General features: G+C 47.8%; 1 protein-coding gene across 1 annotated transcript; it reads right to left on the bottom strand.

The window, feature by feature from the left end:
* Positions 1-48: 48 nt before the first annotated feature.
* pld1a (phospholipase D1a) lies at positions 49-18,436 on the bottom strand. The gene is made up of 26 exons (XM_068338895.1): positions 18,308-18,436; positions 11,778-11,993; positions 11,515-11,684; positions 11,270-11,412; positions 11,070-11,181; positions 10,891-10,956; positions 10,512-10,570; positions 10,324-10,416; positions 9,477-9,629; positions 8,973-9,122; positions 8,788-8,871; positions 7,653-7,734; positions 7,422-7,532; positions 7,150-7,335; positions 6,686-6,890; positions 6,482-6,610; positions 6,273-6,391; positions 5,123-5,236; positions 4,567-4,677; positions 4,396-4,484; positions 4,210-4,323; positions 4,089-4,138; positions 3,882-4,016; positions 3,442-3,595; positions 2,915-3,032; positions 49-2,124 (listed from the first exon to the last, which is right to left on the bottom strand). The coding sequence occupies exons 2-26, from the start codon at positions 11,959-11,961 to the stop codon at positions 1,900-1,902; spliced, it is 3,156 nt and encodes a 1,051-aa protein (XP_068194996.1). The 5' UTR covers positions 11,962-11,993; positions 18,308-18,436; the 3' UTR covers positions 49-1,899.
* Positions 18,437-18,588: the final 152 nt, after the last annotated feature.

Below are 18,588 nucleotides of genomic sequence, written 5' to 3'. Positions count from 1 at the left end.
CAAAAACCTCTCATTCCGGTTTAACTCCTCCTCTTTGTCTTCTGTGGTTTTTCTTCTGAACTGTGGATGGTCTGATCACGTGATTGGCTTCTGTCCCAGAGGTGAGTTCAACAACACCAACACTACAGATAATATTTATTTCTTATTTCATTGTCCAGGATAAATATGAGTCACATGACCGGAATTGGATCTGGATCCGATCCTGGACCACATATGAATGATATTAGATGTGAACAGGTGTGAGGATGATGAGCAGGACGTGAGAAGGAAGTGATTGAAGGACAAACTGGGACAAAACCAGTAACAGAAACTGGGATTTGATCCCAAACCAACAAATATGGAGTCAGAGAAAAATCACTTTACTCTTTTTTTGTTGTTGTTTTTTTGCGTGTTGCAGATGAGCTTTAAAGACGACTCCGCGTGATGACATCATCGTTACACCAATAAGATTCACGACTGACACAATCCCACCAGATTATGAAAAGTTTCCTGGATCATTTTATACGTTTGTTGCTTAAACCAGGAGTTAAATGAGCTTTAAAACAGAACATGTTGTACAAAGAAAGAAACGATAGAAAAAAACAACAACTTTCTGCATCAAAAAGCAGCCACAAAGTTCAAATATTTGTGACAACAAATAAGAAAAACGCCCAACGACCCGCCACAAATCAACAAAACAGGAGAGGACAACATTTTAGTGTCAGTTATCAATAGCCTGGTCCCATCAGAAAATCAATACTTCATGGTTAGACTTCATGGGAAGACTTGAGGAAGTGGTTTGAAAAAGAAATTTAAAAATAAACAGCAACAAAGGAGGAAGTTTTGTAGACGATGATGAAACGTTTAGGGACGACGTCCAGCTTCAGTTTTTTAGAGACGTCAGAAACGTCACAAATCTCCTGAAAAACGTTCAGACGATGTCTAAAATAAAAACTTTATTCCTCTTTATTTGAGTGAACAAAGACAGGAAATAAGGTTCTTCTTCATCCTGATGGGTCCTCATCATCAGGTTTATCAGGTTGAGCCTGGAGGCGGGGACTCACCTGCAGGCCCCTCCCACGCTCCCCTGAACACGCAACATGATTGGTGGAGATAAAGATCGTTTGGAATCGGATGAATTCATTGATTGGTGGTTTTATTTCCATTAACTTCAGTGATTCGTTCCGTTGATGGTTATCTTCTGGACGTTGGTCCGTGTGTAGTTCCTGGTTTGGTTCCTGGACTGGTTCCAGGTACCTGAAGAACGTTCCTGATCCTTAGTGTTCTTCTCTCAGCTGATTCCACACATTTTTGAACAGAACATCCTCCATGTTGTCTTTTCTGAGGTTTTTTTTGGGGGGAAGCTGGCGCCATCTGCTGGACAAACAGGAAATTGCTCCTGCGGTTTATGTCGTGTTCCCGCCCCTTTTCCTCCCTCCTCATGTGTCCTCCCATTGGTCATCGCGTGGAAGACGAAAAAACTGTGACACCATCACGGGTAAGGTCACGACGTCACCGAGGAAATGAAATGTAAATAGAGTAAATCTGAGCCAATCAGAGGCGAGCTTTCGTGAACAGAGATTTTTAACAGATTTAACAGAGATAAAAAGCTTTTCCGACTTCTCCACAGGGAACCGTCACGGCTGTCACCATGGCGACCACTCATCACAGTGACGCCACGTGACACATGACAAACTCTCTGCGTCAGCATCTCCGTATGCTGAACGTTAATGTCAGATGTTTGCTCCGATCTCATCCGGGTCCAGAACTCCTTCCTTCCTTCCCGAGTTTGATTCCCAAAACCCAAAATGTGTGTGTTTTCTTCATCACCAGTGTAAACATCTGTTCATGTCAGAGTTCTACCAGACCAGACTCTCAGGCCTCTCTTCCACATCCAGAACCGGTCCAGACGGGTCTCCTTTACGTCCAGATCTCCGTCGGGACCATGGCCTCCTTGGTGCCCACCGACGGCATGAGGTTCTGCTCAGACAGGAAGTCCAGAGGAAACTGGACCAGGAAGCCGCGGATTTTGCGAAGCTCCTCTTGAGCGCGGCTCAGATCGGTCTGGGCCAATCCGGGTTTGGACTGGTACTGCTCCAGTTCAGCCATGTTCCTCACCAGGGAGGAGGGGAGGCAGCGGAACACCTGCAGCGGAACACACACAGGATGTACAGGTGAAAACCCAACCGCCAACCCAAGGAGGAAGATTTGTTTCAGTTTGCGGAAAAAATACCAACGCTTGTGCTTCTCTAGCGGTCGTAGATTTGGTTTATCGGGAGTGTTTTAGTGGATTCTGAGTGAATTTTGTCAAACTATGTTAATAAAAAGACTGAGAAGATTCATCCGTGATGATGTTGATGGTGACATTTCCCCTGAACGACGTTATTTCTAGCTAATCTAGCTAAGAAAAGTTAGCTTGTAAAGTAAGTTTTATATTTCCTGTGCTCAAAACGAGATTCTACTTCAGTACATGTCCAGCTGTAGCGTGTTTTTGCTCTGTATGCTTGAAAAGTACTGCATGTGTTTTGAAGGTTTATGTGGAGGAAGTACATGCTTTTATATTGTGGAGCAGGAAGCAGAGCTTCTGCTTTGGTCTCCTGTTCTGGTTCAGGTTCTTTAGCCGCAAAAAATATCATATAAATACATTAAACAGTTATCCTGTTCGAATTGAACATGTCAAATGTTTTGGATATGTGCAATAAGACTTTTTTTTCCCCCCACTAAAACTCAAATTCTAATTTTGTGGAATTTGATTTTTATATATCGGGTATTGAAAGCTGAACTCATCCTGGTAAAAGGAGCATGAGGACGTTCTCCTCTGACATTTTTTACAGTCAAACAAAACAAGTCCAGGCAGGATTTGATGCACAGATTTAAACAGGGTTCAAAGGGTTAAACAGCCGCTGCAGGTGAGACACACCTGACCCACCCCTACCTTCTCATAGATGGTGGCGTTGCGCCCGGCCGTGGTCATCCACACCTCCTTGTAGAAGCGGTCGCTGATGGGGTCCGTCAGGTCGATGCTGGTGTCGGCGTGACCCCCCAGGACGGTTCTGTTCAGAGACATCCAATCATCTTATACCTGGTTAATCACCTGGGAGACCCGCTGACTCATCACTTCTCATCATCAGAATCAGATCAGAAATAAAATAATAAATAACAATAAAAAAGTCACGAAAGTTACGATTCTATTTTTTATTATTTTTATTATTTTTATTATTACTACTACTGCTGATTTATTTATGCAGTACACCTTTCAGCCACTTGAGGGAGCCTCATTTGGGGTCTTTGCTCATTACTCACTGGGATTTGAACCCACAGGCCTCCCCAGAAATAACGATCAACCTCAAGTGGTCACAAACATTATTGATCCTCTATCGATCCTGTACTGGACATATTGATCCTATCCCAACGCTGACACATTCAAATGTGACCTTTTCTTTTTGGTTTCTCTAGACGTACCTGAAGCATTCCAGGCGGAGCTGCAGGGCGTAGGCTCCAGCTTCATACTCCTGTCCGTCCATCACTGACGGAACTTTTTCAGAATCCTCAACAATCACCGCCACCTCGCTGTCACGTTTACCCAACATGCTTCTGTCATTGATGTTAGCAGAACCTAAAACAAATGCGAATGAGGGATGACGACCTGGAACTCTGCTACAATCTAGAAAAATATACGTTTAGTGGTAACAAAAAAAGGACAGATTTCCGCCCGTTCGTTCGTTGTTGCGTTGAGAACGCGCACCAGCAGAGGGCGCCACAGCGTCACATTGAACCACACCGTACTTCAAACACATGAAGAAGATAAGGACAGCTTCTCTGACTCATTGTCACTATGGTGTCAGTGGATTTTGGCCCGGATGCGGCGAGGAAGCTCGCCGGCAGCAGACGGCGCGACCCACCGATGATGACGGTGTTGTCGTCGGCGATCAGCATCTTGCTGTGGACGTAGATGAGCTCCGTTACCAGGCGCCCCTCCAGCTCGGCGTGGGTCCGGAGACCGGCGAAGGAGATGTAGTTCATCCACTGGTCGTCCACTAGGGGGGAGTAGAGAGTATATTAGCTGTTTTTTAACTAGCCTCCCATCAGGGATCTACGCTTGTTCTTACTCTCTCTCTTCAGCTGGGAGATGATGGAGTGTTCTCCTCGGATCATGGTTCTAAAGAGAAGGACAAGAACATCAGAACATCCTCGACCAATCAGAAGAGCTGAAACTCAGGCGTGTCTCACCTGTAGTTGAAGTGCATGACAGCCTGCAGGGCGTTCCCTCCCCCGGTGGTGATGTCACCCTCAAAACCAGGAAGCAGCGGGGTGACGACGTAGACGCGGTACTTCCTCCTTTCCCTGCGAACAAACGCGCATTAACACGCGTGATGAAGAAGAGGCCGCCGCCTCTTCCTCCCCGCCGTCACTAACTTGTGCGCTCTGAGGATGCGTTCGATGATGGCGTCTCCGATCTTGTTGTGGACCATCCTGTTGTCGGCGCAGCTGATGAAGAACTGGTTCTGATTGGAGGAGAAATGACTTAACAAGTCCAGATGATTACCGACGTCTCCATGGAGACGGAGACTTCCTGTCTGACCCTACCTCTATGTAGATGTAGTGTTTGCTCTTGGCGATGACCTGGATGTAGGCGTGATGGATGGACTCCTCGTGGTATTTGATACCCGCCGACCAATCAGCTGCTGACCTCAGCACCTAACACACAGAGATGAGGTCACTGGAGGGGAGGGGGGGGTGACACTATGCTCCTCCCACAACCTACAAACGTGTGTTTTGTGCATCAAATTTCGATGATGAAACCTTTTTCTTTCGTTTCTGTTGTGGGTTGGTGGTTAGGGTTAGGGTTTTCCTCTTTTCTCCGCTCAATAATTATGTTGTTAATGGATAGAAGTACTTCCTGTAGTCCTAGCATGAGATTGACAAAAGGAACCGCTTTGTTCTGATAAAAGATTATGGGATTGAAGCTCGTGCTTTCAAAGGTTCGCATCCCTCGCATCTACAGATCTGTAGTTACGTAAGAATTCGCTCCAGAGAGCCTTTTCCTCCTTCATCTCTTTCCAGCCTTCAGACCGCTATGTGGGACGTGTGGTGATGTGGGCGTTGTTTTCTAGACGGAGAACCCAGTAGGAGTCGGTCGTACCTGAACTTTGGTGCTGATGCAGTCGGGGACTTGGAACCGGAGCTCGCCGGCGTTGGAGTGCGACTTGGGCAGCAGGAACGGGTACGACAGCGAGCGGTACTTTGGCTTCATGATCTGTCAGGACGGAGGTGAAAACAGGAGGGAAATGAAAGCATGGAAAAAGATGAGAGGAAAAATGAAGGTGTGTTTTCCACAGATGAATTCAGACGGGTTTGGTTTTTTTAAAGGTCAATGTTATAAAAATAAATAAACATCTGTCATGATTTCCACGACTAGAATGTTAGAAGCAGTGAATGAACGTCTGTGGAGGCGAAGCACCTTCAGAAAAACCTCCACATGTTAGCATGTTAGCTGTGGCACACTGGTAACAGCATCTTAGCAACAACATGCTAACAACAATACACTAGCAACGACACGCTAGCAACCCTATGTCTGTAGGCTGCTAACAGACTACAGAACACCTGACTAGAACCCTGTGTCTGCAGGCTGCTAGCAGACTACAGAACACCTGACTAGAACCCTGTGTGTGCAGGCTGCCAACAGACTAGAGAACACCTGACTAGAACCCTGTGTGTGCAGGCTGTTAACAGACTAGAGAACACCTGACTAGAACCCTGTGTGTGCAGGCTGCTAACAGACTACAGAACACCTGACTAGAACCCTGTGTATGCAGGCTGCTAACAGACTAGAGAACACCTGACTAGAACCCTGTGTATGCAGGCTGCTAACAGACTAGAGAACACCTGACTAGAACCCTGTGTGTGCAGGCTGTTAACAGACTAGAGAACACCTGACTAGAACCCTGTGTGTGCAGGCTGCTAACAGACTACAGAACACCTGACTAGAACCCTGTGTATGCAGGCTGCTAACAGACTAGAGAACACCTGACTAGAACCCTGTGTATGCAGGCTGCTAACAGACTAGAGAACACCTGACTAGAACCCTGTTGCATGCAAGCTGCTAACAGACTAGACAACACCTGATTAGAACCCTGTCTATGCAGGCTGCTAACAGACTAGAGAACACCTGACTAGAACCCTGTGTCTGCAGGCTGCTAACAGACTAGAGAACACCTGACTAGAACCCTGTGTCTACCGGCCAGAACCCTCCTCGGCGTTCCAGTGACGTTCCTTTAAACTGGGGGCAGTACTTTGGTGAAGTTCCAGCGCTGAATGAAGTGTCGGGCCACATCGCGGGCGGCTCTGCCATGAACCACTGAGGCGATGTCATGCCAAGGCATTCTGGGAGTCGTGTAGCGGTCGATGAAATCTGTTGACAGGAAGCAGATAGAGAACGTTGGACATGAAGACTTCCTGGTTCCGGAGGAACAATATATCTGCGACTCTTGGTTCAACAGACCGTCGAACGGTTTCTCCAGCTGGATCCAGTCCTTGTAGACGAAGTTGCAGTAGTCCTTCCCGTGCCAGAAGCGAGTGTTTCCCTGCAGCTCCCCAACGCCGGTCTTCAGGCTCCGCGTTGATCCGCTTCCTGCACACATATGTTCTCCATGACCAACAGAACATGGACTCGATGACCTCGTGAACCTGCCTGGCGTTCCAATACCGGTGCTGTCCACGCTGCTCACGCTGTCGGCGGGCTGCAGGGTGTGTTTGTGCAGGTGCCTGTAAAGGCTGAAGCGAGCCCTCCTGGTCCGACCAATCCCCTTCAGCTTAGGCATGTCAGCTGGGTCGCCAGGCGGCGTCCCCGCCCCGTTGCTGCTGACATCAACGGAGAACGACATGGAGGACGGAGCGTTGGAGGGAGCGGCCTGAGGACGGCGAAAACAGAGGGTGTTTGTTCAGAAAGCATTGGTAAGCTAAAGCTAAGGCTAAAGCTAAGGCTAAAGCTACAGCTAAAGCAACAGATAAAGCTAAAGCAACATGACTGCTCACAGATTTTGCTTTTAAATTTTTCCCCTTTGGTCACAATCTGGACAGACAGGATGTGACTCCGCCCATAAATGGACAACAGAACAGCTGATTCGACAGTGATCAGCGTTTATTGATCACCGATCAGTTTTATCTGACCTGCTCCAGCGCCACGGAGCGCGTCACGCTTCCCACGTCCGTCAGCCGATGCTCTCTATCGTCCCAGCGGCCGTACGCCAGGTCGATCCCGCCCACGAAGGCCACCGATTGGTCGATGACGATGATCTTCTCGTGATGCGCCCACAGGTAGACGGAGGAGGAGACGTGGTCCGGATGACGCATCACCTGAGCCCAGAAACCAAATCAGAACCAACAGAATTACAATGATCACATCATGCCGACGATGACATCATTTGGGTCTTTGGGGTTACCTTGATGTTGGGGTGCAGGTGCATGAGGGTCCTCTTGCTATAGCCTGAGTTGATGCCGAGGGCGAGCTCCACCTCCTTGTACAACATGATGAAGATCCTCACGCCCAGTTGCTGCAGGACGGGAACGCAACGCCGCCGTTAAACACCTTCATCTTCCTCAGTTCCTCACTATTTGAGGTTCTAATGAACCGAACCCGAGGGGGGGGGGCATGAACCCAGCCCCCGACTCACCGCTTTGCGCCTGAGGGTGTGGTCCAGCCTCCACCTGTTGCCCTCCACCACCGGTCTTTTCAAGAAGATCTCCGGACTCAGCCTGGGAGGAACAAACCACGACGTAAGACATTCAGCTCCTGGCGCCGCCTCACTCAGGTCATGTGACCAGTGACATCATCATAATGATTGCATGCAGCTGCTGCCACCACCTCAGTGAGGTCATGTGACTAGTGACATCATTGCTTGTTATGTGAAGAACATGGGTGGAGAGGAGACACAGTGTCAAGAGTGTTTTTTCCTGGGGTGGTACTATTGTACGCCTGTCAGACAGCAAAGACTTGTGGGTAATCACACTGTCAAGATGTCAGCTGAGTCTTGGCGTCTGATGGTGTTTTGTTCTATATTTGGCTCAGCTGGTTTTTAACGACAGTTAAATGGTGCTACTGGGAAATTTCCATGGAAACTGAAAGAGAGGATCTGCCGTCCTTTTCTGAATCTTCTTCTACTGTCTGAATCATGTTCTACGGTCTGGATCGTCTTCTACGGTCTGGATCGTCTTCTACGGTCTGAATCATCTTCTATGGTCTGAATCGTCTTCTACGGTCTGAATCTTCTTCTACTGTCTGAATCGTCTTCTACGGTCTGGATCATCTTCTACGGTCTGGATCATCTTCTACGGTCTGAATCGTCTTCTACGGTCTGAAATTTCTTCTACGGTCTGGATCGTCTTCTACGGTCTGAATCATCTTCTATGGTCTGAATCGTCTTCTACGGTCTGAATCTTCTTCTACTGTCTGAATCGTCTTCTACGGTCTGGATCATCTTCTACGGTCTGGATCATCTTCTACGGTCTGAATCGTCTTCTACGGTCTGAAATTTCTTCCACTGTCTGGATCGTCTTCTACTGTCTAGATCATCTTCAATGGTCTGAATCGTCTTCTACTGTCTGGATCGTCTCCTACTTTCTGTATTGTCTTCTACTGTTTGAATCGTCTTCTATGGTCTGGATCGTCTTCTACTGTCTGAATCTTCATTTATTTTTTACTTTAATCCTCAAATCAAAACAACTCTCTTGTAATGGCAGCCCAATTTAACATTCCATCCATCCATCCATCATCCATCCATCCATTCATCCATCCATCCTGAAGCTCACCACCAGTCGGTGATGAAGATCTCCTCTTTAGCCTCCTCCAAAGCGTTGGCTACATCCTCCATGTAGGTCTTCCCGTTGACATACCTGAGGAGATAATCCAGATCCAGATCCAGAATCAGAACCAGATTCGGATCCAGATCTACCGGATTCACTTTGTTCTCCTCTTCTCCGTCCGTTCTCCTCACCATTTGGCCAGGATGTTCTCCTGCTCCTGGGCAAACGATCCGAAGCGGTGATCCCGGAGGAAGGCCTTCCCGTGAGTCCGGGCGAAGTTCTCGATGTTTTGACCCCACCAGCGGGCGTGTCTGTAGCTGCTGCACTTAAACACCAGCGTCCTGCAGATGGGGGGGGGTGGGTAGTACAGTATTATTATCCATTTAATCAGGGAGAGTACAGAATGTGCTGGAAAGAACCGACCTTCAGTCTTTCTCTGTTTGGACAAGGAAATGTGCTGAATCAGCAAAAAACAATCAGCTAATGTGTACAAGCAGAGACAGCAGAACTGAATGGATGTCTGACTTTCTACAAGTTTATGTTTAATAGTTCCGATCAATACTTCCATTCATTCATTGTGAATGATTGGCTGGATGACGTCAGACGTCGTCAGATGAGATCGACTTCTGGGCGAGCCACATTGATTTCAAACGACAAACAGAGAGAGAGAGAGAGAGAGAGACAGGTGGGGTCACCTGGACAGGCTGTCGACCCGGACGCCGTGTTTGGTTTCCGTGTCTTTGGAGTCCATCTTGATGCTGAACTCTTTGTCCAGCAGCAGGACGAAGGAGATGGCGCCGGAGTCGGGCTTCATGTAGAGCAGACAGGAGTCCTTCACCACCAGCCAGCTGCAGAGGAGACACCATCATCATCATCGTTAATGATCATCATCATCATCATCCTCATCATCGGGGTTTCTGAAGTTCTCCGGTTCTTGTTTCAGGAGAGCATGTAGGATGAAGATGAACATGAGGATGTAGGTGGACAGCGGAGCTCTTCCAACCGTGTGGGATTGTTTCTGTTGTCTTTAGATGATAAGAATAAAACTGCTCACATAATGATTTGGATGAAGAGGAGTGCAGCTGGTCCGAAGAGGCCTCTAAGAGGAACCGTCTCCGATCGGATCATGTTTCAAAAACTGAACTCCATCACAACTACGTCCGACGCGCTGAAGACGGGTTTTTATCGCCCGCGGTGAAGCTGACTGTGGAAGCCATCGCCCATTGATAGTACAATGAAATATGGGAACCGATGTAATAATTTCCCTAGGGGGATCATTAAAATTTAAATTCAATTTTAAATAAAAATAAATTAAATTAATTTAAATAAATTAAATTAAATTAAATTAAGTAAAATGAAATAAACAAGTCCAGAACCATCACACACCGTTTGGACCAGGGGTAGCAGGCTCGGCTGTGACCGCAGCAGTTCATCCCTGGGATGATTAAATTCAATTAAATTCAATTCAATTAAAAATAAAATTTTATAAAATTTTATTTTATTTTATTTTATAAAATAAACAGGACCAGCACCATCACACACCGTTTGGACCAGCGGTAGCAGGCCCGGCTGTGACCGCAGCAGTTCATCCCTGGGATGCGATGCCCCCCTGAGCGCTTGTAGATCATCCCCTCCCTGGAAGAGACGGGGGGATGAGTCAAATGACCTTTGTTGAAAAACAAACGGCGGCGGCTAAACAGAGGAGAGAACGGAGAGGTGGAAGCGCTCACAGTCCTTTGGGGCCCAGATCGTGAATGAACGACAGCTGGCTGACGTCGATGAACTCCATCTGAGGACAGAGGACAGACAGGCGATTGAGGGCGTCGCCCGACCTGATAAACACCTGATAAACACTCAATGAGGAATTAGCACACAAGCACAATGCTAATTCCCTCGGCTAAGGAGATGGTATGTTTGTTAGCATTATTACTGAATGGTAACTTATTAGGAGGGTAAAAGTTTGAAGTATTCTGGCTCTGCTGCTGGTGATAAACACACCGGATGATGATGTCATAGTACGGGAGATTTATGTGATGTCACAAATATTCAAATATTCAAATATTTACATTTGATTTGCGTGTTAAAGAAGCGGTTAGTGTGTTTACTCACAGTGTGGTGATATTTACGGTACATGGCCATCCTCAGCAGCTTGTTCAAATAGTCTTCTAACTGTCTCTGTGAACACACACACACACACACACACGTCTGTCAGCTGTAAGTACATTAAATCACACACACACACATGGGGGGGGGGGGTCAGGAACGCATTGGTGGACGCTGACTCGTACCTTCCTGCTGGACACCTGCTCGTCTCTCACCAGCTCGTCTCCCCCGCCTCTCGGGAGGGAGGGCATCTCCCTCACCTCGCTCTTCCTCACCGTCCTCCTCCTCACTGTGTGGCTGATGGAGGTGAAAGAGCATGAAACACACACACACACGTGTGTGTGTGGGTATATGTGTGTGTGTGTGTGTGTGTGTGTGTGTGTACCTGCGTGACGGCAGTGGGATCCTCATGAAGGTCTTGTAGGTCCTCAGCTCTCTGTGCAGCTCCAGGAAGTGTTTCTCCTTCCTCTTGATGATCCAGGTGAACTCGCCGTGCTTCAGCTCGATCCTAAAGACGGCTGGCAGGGACTGACACACACACACACACACACACACACACACACATAGTGATTGAGTGACGTGTAAACACTGGGTGGGGATGGGGGTGAAGCCCGATGGCGTGTGCTGCACCTTGTTGACGCTGCGGTGGTGCGACAGGTTGAAGCGGTCCTGCGCGGCGGTGAATCGCTCCACCTCCAGGATGCGGGCGCTGATGGGGACGGTGGGCAGGTAGACCTTCGCCGTGGCCTCCTTGAAGCCCACCGTGCTGTAGACGGCCGCAAATGGGATGCGACAGTCACCTGTAGGAGGGGGGAAGAGAGAGGCGTTAGCTACAGGAACTGAAGCTACCACGCCTCTGGCGTGTTGCTACGGCGTTGCTAAGGTGACATCACCTAAGTAGTTTCCATCGTAGTCGATCTCCTCCCCCTCCCCTATGTCCAGCTCTCTGGTGTCCAGGCTCTCCACCAGCTCGGCCATCTTGATTCCGTCGTGCGTGTCCGCCGTCGCCGTGGCGTCACAGTCGTCAGACTTGACCAGGTTGAGTCTACTGGTTGTTGGTGGATCAGTACCCAGCATGCTCAGCGTGAAGCCCCCAGAGCAGGGCGAGCCTGCAGGGAGAAGGGAAACGTATGTGATGCTTAGCTGCAGGTGAGACACACCTGTTAGCAGGGAGCTACCACCAGATAGCTTGTTAGCATCTCGCTATCAGGCAATATTTACCCCCACAGGTATGACATCATCATTTAGCATGTTAGCAGGACGCTAGCCCCAGAAGATGAGATGATTCACAAAGATAATCCTGAAGTGAGCTTTAAACCTGACTCTGAGATCAAGCTTATCTGATGCGCGCAGCTACATGCTCCGCCCACCAGACAGTCATGTTATCAACATGTTTACCAGGGATCATACGTGTGTGTATGTGTGTGCTACTTTTCAGTGTGTCTCTGCTCATGTTTTTGAGATGAATCTGTGGACCCTCCTCTTCCTCCTCCTTCCTCCCATCTGGTCAGGTGACCTCGTGGCGACAAACAGGAAGCGGAGAAGAGATGTCTAACGTAGTGAAAGAACCCCTCCGACTAAATATTAATATTAAGATGTAATTTTTACGTTTGTTCTGCATTTATTCCCGACTGTAATGAAGATGCAGAACTATTGGTCCACATAAGGAGGGGGGAGGAGTCAAGTCCTCTGAGGTGTGATCTGAGGATACTTTTACGGGACATTTCATAACGCCGTCTGGGAACCGGCGCCTGCTGGGATCGAGGGTGGGCGGATCTGCTGTGTCAACAAAACACAAGTGGGCGTCACCTGATCACCACTATGACCCCAACCCGTCTGACAGAGGTGACGCCCTGCAGGCGTGTGAGGCTCCTCTCCCCCAGGGCAAAAAACTGGTTTTCATGTAAATCCAATCTTTTAAAATGTGATCAGTTTTCTTTAAGTCAACTCCGCCTCTCGCCTGATTTGGTTCAGTAAACACTGATGAAGACGCCTGAAACCAGTTTGACCAGAACCGGGATGCTCATAACATTCTCATGAAACCCCTATGGCTGTTCAGACAGAAGAAGTCGAGCACTTAACCTTTATCCAGGAATATGACTCTGCACAATTCCCATTCTGCAAAGCAAACACCTTGTGGTCCTGTCTTACCTCCACCCGTCTGTGAAAAATATTTATTCTTTAACCAGTATTATGACAATAAGCCCCGAGCATGGAGTCAGTCACAAACAGACTCCGAGCCAAGTGTTGTTGGGTTCGGAGCTAAAAATGTTCCCAACAGTAAAGCAGCAGATAAGACGCGAGCAAACACTCCTCTGGCACTGAACAAGATCCAACATGCTCCCAGTCAGACACCAGTAGAGTCCCAGTAAACTCCTCCTGTCACCAAGATATGGATCACCAAGATCCAGCGACATTCAGAAGACGGGATTAAGGGTTCAGCTCATAAACCAGGTTCCAGACGGCCCACCGTCCTCTGTGTGGAGAGACCCCGACCCCAACTGACCAACTGAAAAGACCCTGACCCCAACTGTCATACTGTAGAGACCCCGACCCCAACTGACGAACTGTAGAGACCCTGACCCCAACTGACGTGACTCGGGCCGCCATGCTTGAAATTTTTATTCTTAGCCACATGTAGCATCGACCCTCTGAAGTTGAGGGATTTTTGGTTTACATGTCAGATTATATTAACCTTTTTGGGGATAGATCAGAGATGAGAACTTTGGACACTCAGTGTGGCCCTTTTGGACCTGCACCAATCCTGGCATTGGGTGGTTCTACGGAAGTTGTTTTCCGTTAGGATGCTGCCAGTGTTGATGTCGTCATATGATGCAGTGACAGAAAGATTCCCTCCAGCCCAGGGATGTCAAAGGACCAGACGTAACTTATAAATGTAACTAAATGTAACTCAATTTAAATAACTTACAAACATTGCAGTTGCACAGAAATGTTTATATTTATTTTTAGACTCTCTGACCTTTTATGCTCTCGCGGGCCACATAAAATGATGTGGAGGGCCACATTTGGCCCGCGGATGACACATGTGCTCTAGCCAATCAGCGTCTTGCAGCGTTTTTGTACCTGAAACTTTAGTGGAGGCCATACCAAAAAGGGGTGGTACCAGAAAGAAGACAGTCGAGATGAGTGCATATTAGTCCATATCAGTCCGGCCAGTAAGACAGAAGGAATCAAACCCACAACCACAGGCGCACCGACAGCACAACACCAATACTCCATCGCCTTTAGTTGACCGAGACACAACCTGTTTGGTTCAAGTTTAGCTTAAAGTGTTGTTCAGTTCACCTCCCGCAGCCTCACATTCCAGAGTATTTCTAACTGTGTGCTTATCGCCAGGTGCCAAGAATACCCATGACCCCCCCTACTGGTTTGGCCCCCCATCAGGGAATGCTGACCGGGGTTTGGATGTCAAACACACGTATGTAGAAATGCATTGGTCATGCTATCTGTGTCTGCAGCACATAGAGATAGAATGCAAAGGCGCTATCTCTTCCAACGATGCTGCCTACTTCCTGCTTCCTGTCCTGTTGTCGTGGCAACAGCTTTACCACCCGGCGTGCTATCTATATATAAATATCACCCGCTACAAGCGTCCACCTCTCCCTCCATCTCTCTGAAATGTCAACTATCTGTAAAGCCAAAAAAAGAAAAAATGAAGATATATCACAACAATAATCTATCCACCAAGAGACTCATGGGAAATGTAGTTTCTGATGCTGCCTCAAAGAATCATTAAAAACGTATTGGAATGTGTTTCAGCAGCAACCAAATTTTGTAAGTTCCAATCACAACAAATCTTTACTGGAGACTGAACTAAACTATCCAATCAGTTCTTTGTATCATGGTTATGGTCTATGAAGACTCATTGGAATAATTACTCATTGATTTGTTTACACTTTATATAAACTCAAGTTTTGTTTGTGAAAAGCTTGAGCTTAGCTTAACAGAAAAAGTCCTAAAAAAAATTCAAGTTGGCATTTTTGTAAAAAAAAACAAAAACAAAAATATCCCCCAAAATTAAAAGGGTCAAAATACCACTTTGATCAAGAAGTGTCTTGTTCACTAAAGTGAACAACACTGGTCCTTCAGTGGAGCCCTGTGGGACCCCATAGGCAACAACTGAGAGGCAATAAAGGCATCATCCAGAGGAGGCGCACCTCTGCATCTCAACATGAACCAAGATGCAGAGGTGCATCTTGGTTCGTTTGATTCTACTCAAGACTAGCTGAAAACAGCCGACAAAGTCGACACTAGACGCGTTTACCAGCTGAAAGACGCTGAGGCTTCACGAGAGGTAACCAGTCTCACTACTGTGTACAACCAGCACCACTAGTTCGTAACCAGCACCACTAGTGTGTAATCAGATTCACTAGTGTGTAACCAGTAGAGTTAATCCTTTCCACTGATCATGGGGTCCAGTCTATTGGGAGAACCGGCCCTTTAATGAGACCTGATCCGATCCTGGACGCCCCACATACAAAAGCAGCCAATGTTTATATTTCCAACATGCTAGAAGACACAACCTGTTCTGAGGAACGTCGTGCTGATGGAGGGTCACGACAGGACGGACTTACAGATCCTACCTCAGTTCAAACGCCAACATTCAGCTTCGGGCCTTTCCCTCGGTTAGAAAACAGCTGGAGGAATCCTGGCGGGACCCGTGTTCCTGGTCGTAAATTCTTTTTTGATCCACATCCAACTGAACAAACATAAAGATACCAAACTACAAACAAGTCCGCTAAACATCCGGAGCCCACCTCCTGATCTGGCTCCACACTGACCACCGGGTCGACAGAAAACCAGTTTGAACCAGTTTACGGTTCAACCGCTGAAACCTGGAGCTTCAAGACCTCTGATCAGCTCCCAAATGATCAAATCACTACGATGCTGCTCACCTCTGACCTCTAACCTATGATGGCTCCTCCTCACATCAGGTCAGGAATCACATGACCTCTGGCCTCTGTTTGCATGAGTGCGAAGACGAGGAAGACTCTTCATCTCTGTTAGGATGAAGTCACAGACTATTATTGTCCTCCTGAAGGTGTGACAGCAACAAGTGACCGCTGTTGTTTAAAAGACTCATGTACACATCATCGTCTTCATCATCATCATCATCTCTGCAGATCAAGTCGGTGGCTGGCGTTCGGTGCCAAGCAGCTCGTGGCGCAGATGGTACGAGGAGAAGATGGAGGGAGGAAGACGGGTGTGTGACACCTCTGTTCGCCGGCCCACACTAAAGCTGCCCGTTATCTAACCGTTCACGCCGGCGGGAGCCGAGAGCCGGAGGACGGCGGTCCAGAGAGGAGACGTCATCAGCGCCACACAAAGCATCATTGTACCGCAGGCAGCCAATCACAGCCCGGGAAAATTAACCCACAACTTCACGGACTACAAAGGTGACTCTGCAGAAATAGAGATGTGAATCCACAGATCGAGATCAGTGGGACTGAACCAAAACCTCACTGAAACATCTAGAAATCATGGGCGTCTCTTCAGGTGTGTTCAACGCTGTCCTGGTGGTTAAACATCCCAAAACCAGGAAGCTAATTAATAAAAAGTTAATGAAACTAGGAAGCTAATAAAATTTATTAAAAATAATAAAACCAGGAAACATCAGACTGCATCAGGGATCAGCTCTGAGCTCCTTCTCGTTCGCTATGGAATCTCCATGGACCGTGATGTTTGCAGACGACATTGTGATCCGTACTGAAAGCAGGGAACAGGTGGAGGAGAAGCTGGAAAGATTGAGAAGAAGAAGGAGGAAACAAAACTAATAAAACCGGAAAACTAATACAACCAGGAAACTAATTAAGGTACGACAACAAAAAACTGTTTTTAAAAAACAAACAAAAAAAACCTAGTCTCTGAATTTTTCATTGGTGCGTTTAAGATGAATAATCAGGTGTGCCTGGAAAATACTGATGACATCACCTGAAGAGACACGCAGGAGCAGAAACAGTCAGCTTTACCCACAATGCACAGCAGTATGAATGTATCAATGATTTAAGCTAAGACATACCAACAGGTCCCAAACATAGTCCAGGTTCACACGGTGAAACAGTCCAGGTTCACGTAGTAAAACAATCCAGGTTCACACAGAGAAACAGTCCAGGTTCACACAGTGAAATAGCCGTCCTGCTAACATTAGTACTTCTGGTTCTGGTACATCTTGTGCTTCGACTACATCTGATATCAAAACTCTGTCCGGTACTTCAAGTCCTTCTAATACCATAATTACTGTGCATCTGGTACTTGATAACTGGTACTTAAGAGTACTTGTGGTACTTAGACGAATTGTGGTACTTAGACTACATCTGTTCCTTAGACTACTTGTGATAGTTAAGAGTACTTGTAGAACTTAGAGTGCTTCTAGTGCTTAAGAGTACTTGTGGTACTTAGATTACTTGTGGTAGTTGGAGTACTTCTAGCACTTAGGAGTACTTTTGGTACTTAGACTACTTGTGGTAGTTAGAGTACTTTTAGCACTTAGGAGTACTTGTGGTACTTAGACTACTTGTGGTAGTTAGAGTCCTTCTAGCACTTAAGAGTACTTGTGGTAGTTAGAGTACTTCTGTTACTTAGACTACTTGTGGTACTTAGACTACTTGTGATCATTGGAGTACTTGTGGTAGTTAGATTACTTCTGGTACTCAGAGTACTTCTGGTACTCAGAGTATTTCTGGTACTCAGAGTACTTCTGGTGCTCAGAGTACTTCTGGTGCTCAGAGTACTTCTGGTACTCAGAGTACTTCTGGTACTCAGAGTACTTCTGGTGCTCAGAGTACTTCTGGTACTCAGAGTACTTCTGGTACTCAGAGTACTTCTGGTGCTCAGAGTACTTCTGGTACTCAGAGTACTTCCAGTCGACGTTCTCTGGTTCAAACAACTAAAAGTAAAGTTTTCTTCTGGAGCTGCGGTTGGAAATAAAAGCCGGCTCTGCGGAGCGTCTGAGTCCCTTGAGGAACGAACCACCGGGCTGCAGGAAGAAACTCTGGATTCCTCCGCGTCGGAAGTTCACCGGACCGGAATCCGGATCAATGACCGCTGATCACAAACCGAACGGATCGATAGGAAGCGGAGCGGAGCGGCTCTCAGGACAGAAACTGGGGCAGAAGTTTGCTGAATGCCAGAGGTCACAATCCTGCTGACCACAGAAGAAGAGACCGGGGGGGGGGGCATGGGGGGGGCAGGACATTCCAGCTCCAGACACAAACGTTGACGACGGGGTGAGAAGACCCGCACACACCTGTGGAGCAGACACGCACCGCAGAACCCCCCCCCCACCCCACTCCACCACCACCACCCCACCCGTCACCCCCCTCCCCTCCACACACACACACACAAATAGCACGGATTGGGAGGGGGGGATTGAGTGAGGGGGGGGGGGGGGGTCCCGACCAACCTGCTCTGATCCGGGACTTCCCATCTTCATCCTGGCCCCCCCAAGCCGAACCTCTGCTGTCCTGAGCCCCTCCGGAACCAGCGCGTCTGACTGTGGGACACCAAAGAACGGCTCACCCGAACTGTTAACTCCTCAGGAAGGGAGGGGGCCCGAACTCTGCACCAATCACAACCAAGAGTCCCGCCCACAGCCGCCTCTGATTGGCTGAGGCTGAAGGAGTCCGCCGGTAGGAATCTTAATACTGGTGCAGCCTGTTGTCTCACCAGCGGGTCCAGTCCGGG

This window comes from Antennarius striatus, chromosome 17, assembly GCF_040054535.1.
Source record: "Antennarius striatus isolate MH-2024 chromosome 17, ASM4005453v1, whole genome shotgun sequence".
Taxonomy (NCBI): domain Eukaryota; kingdom Metazoa; phylum Chordata; class Actinopteri; order Lophiiformes; family Antennariidae; genus Antennarius; species Antennarius striatus.
Note: the sequence above shows the minus strand (reverse complement) of the source record. Positions and strands in the feature narration are given on the sequence as shown.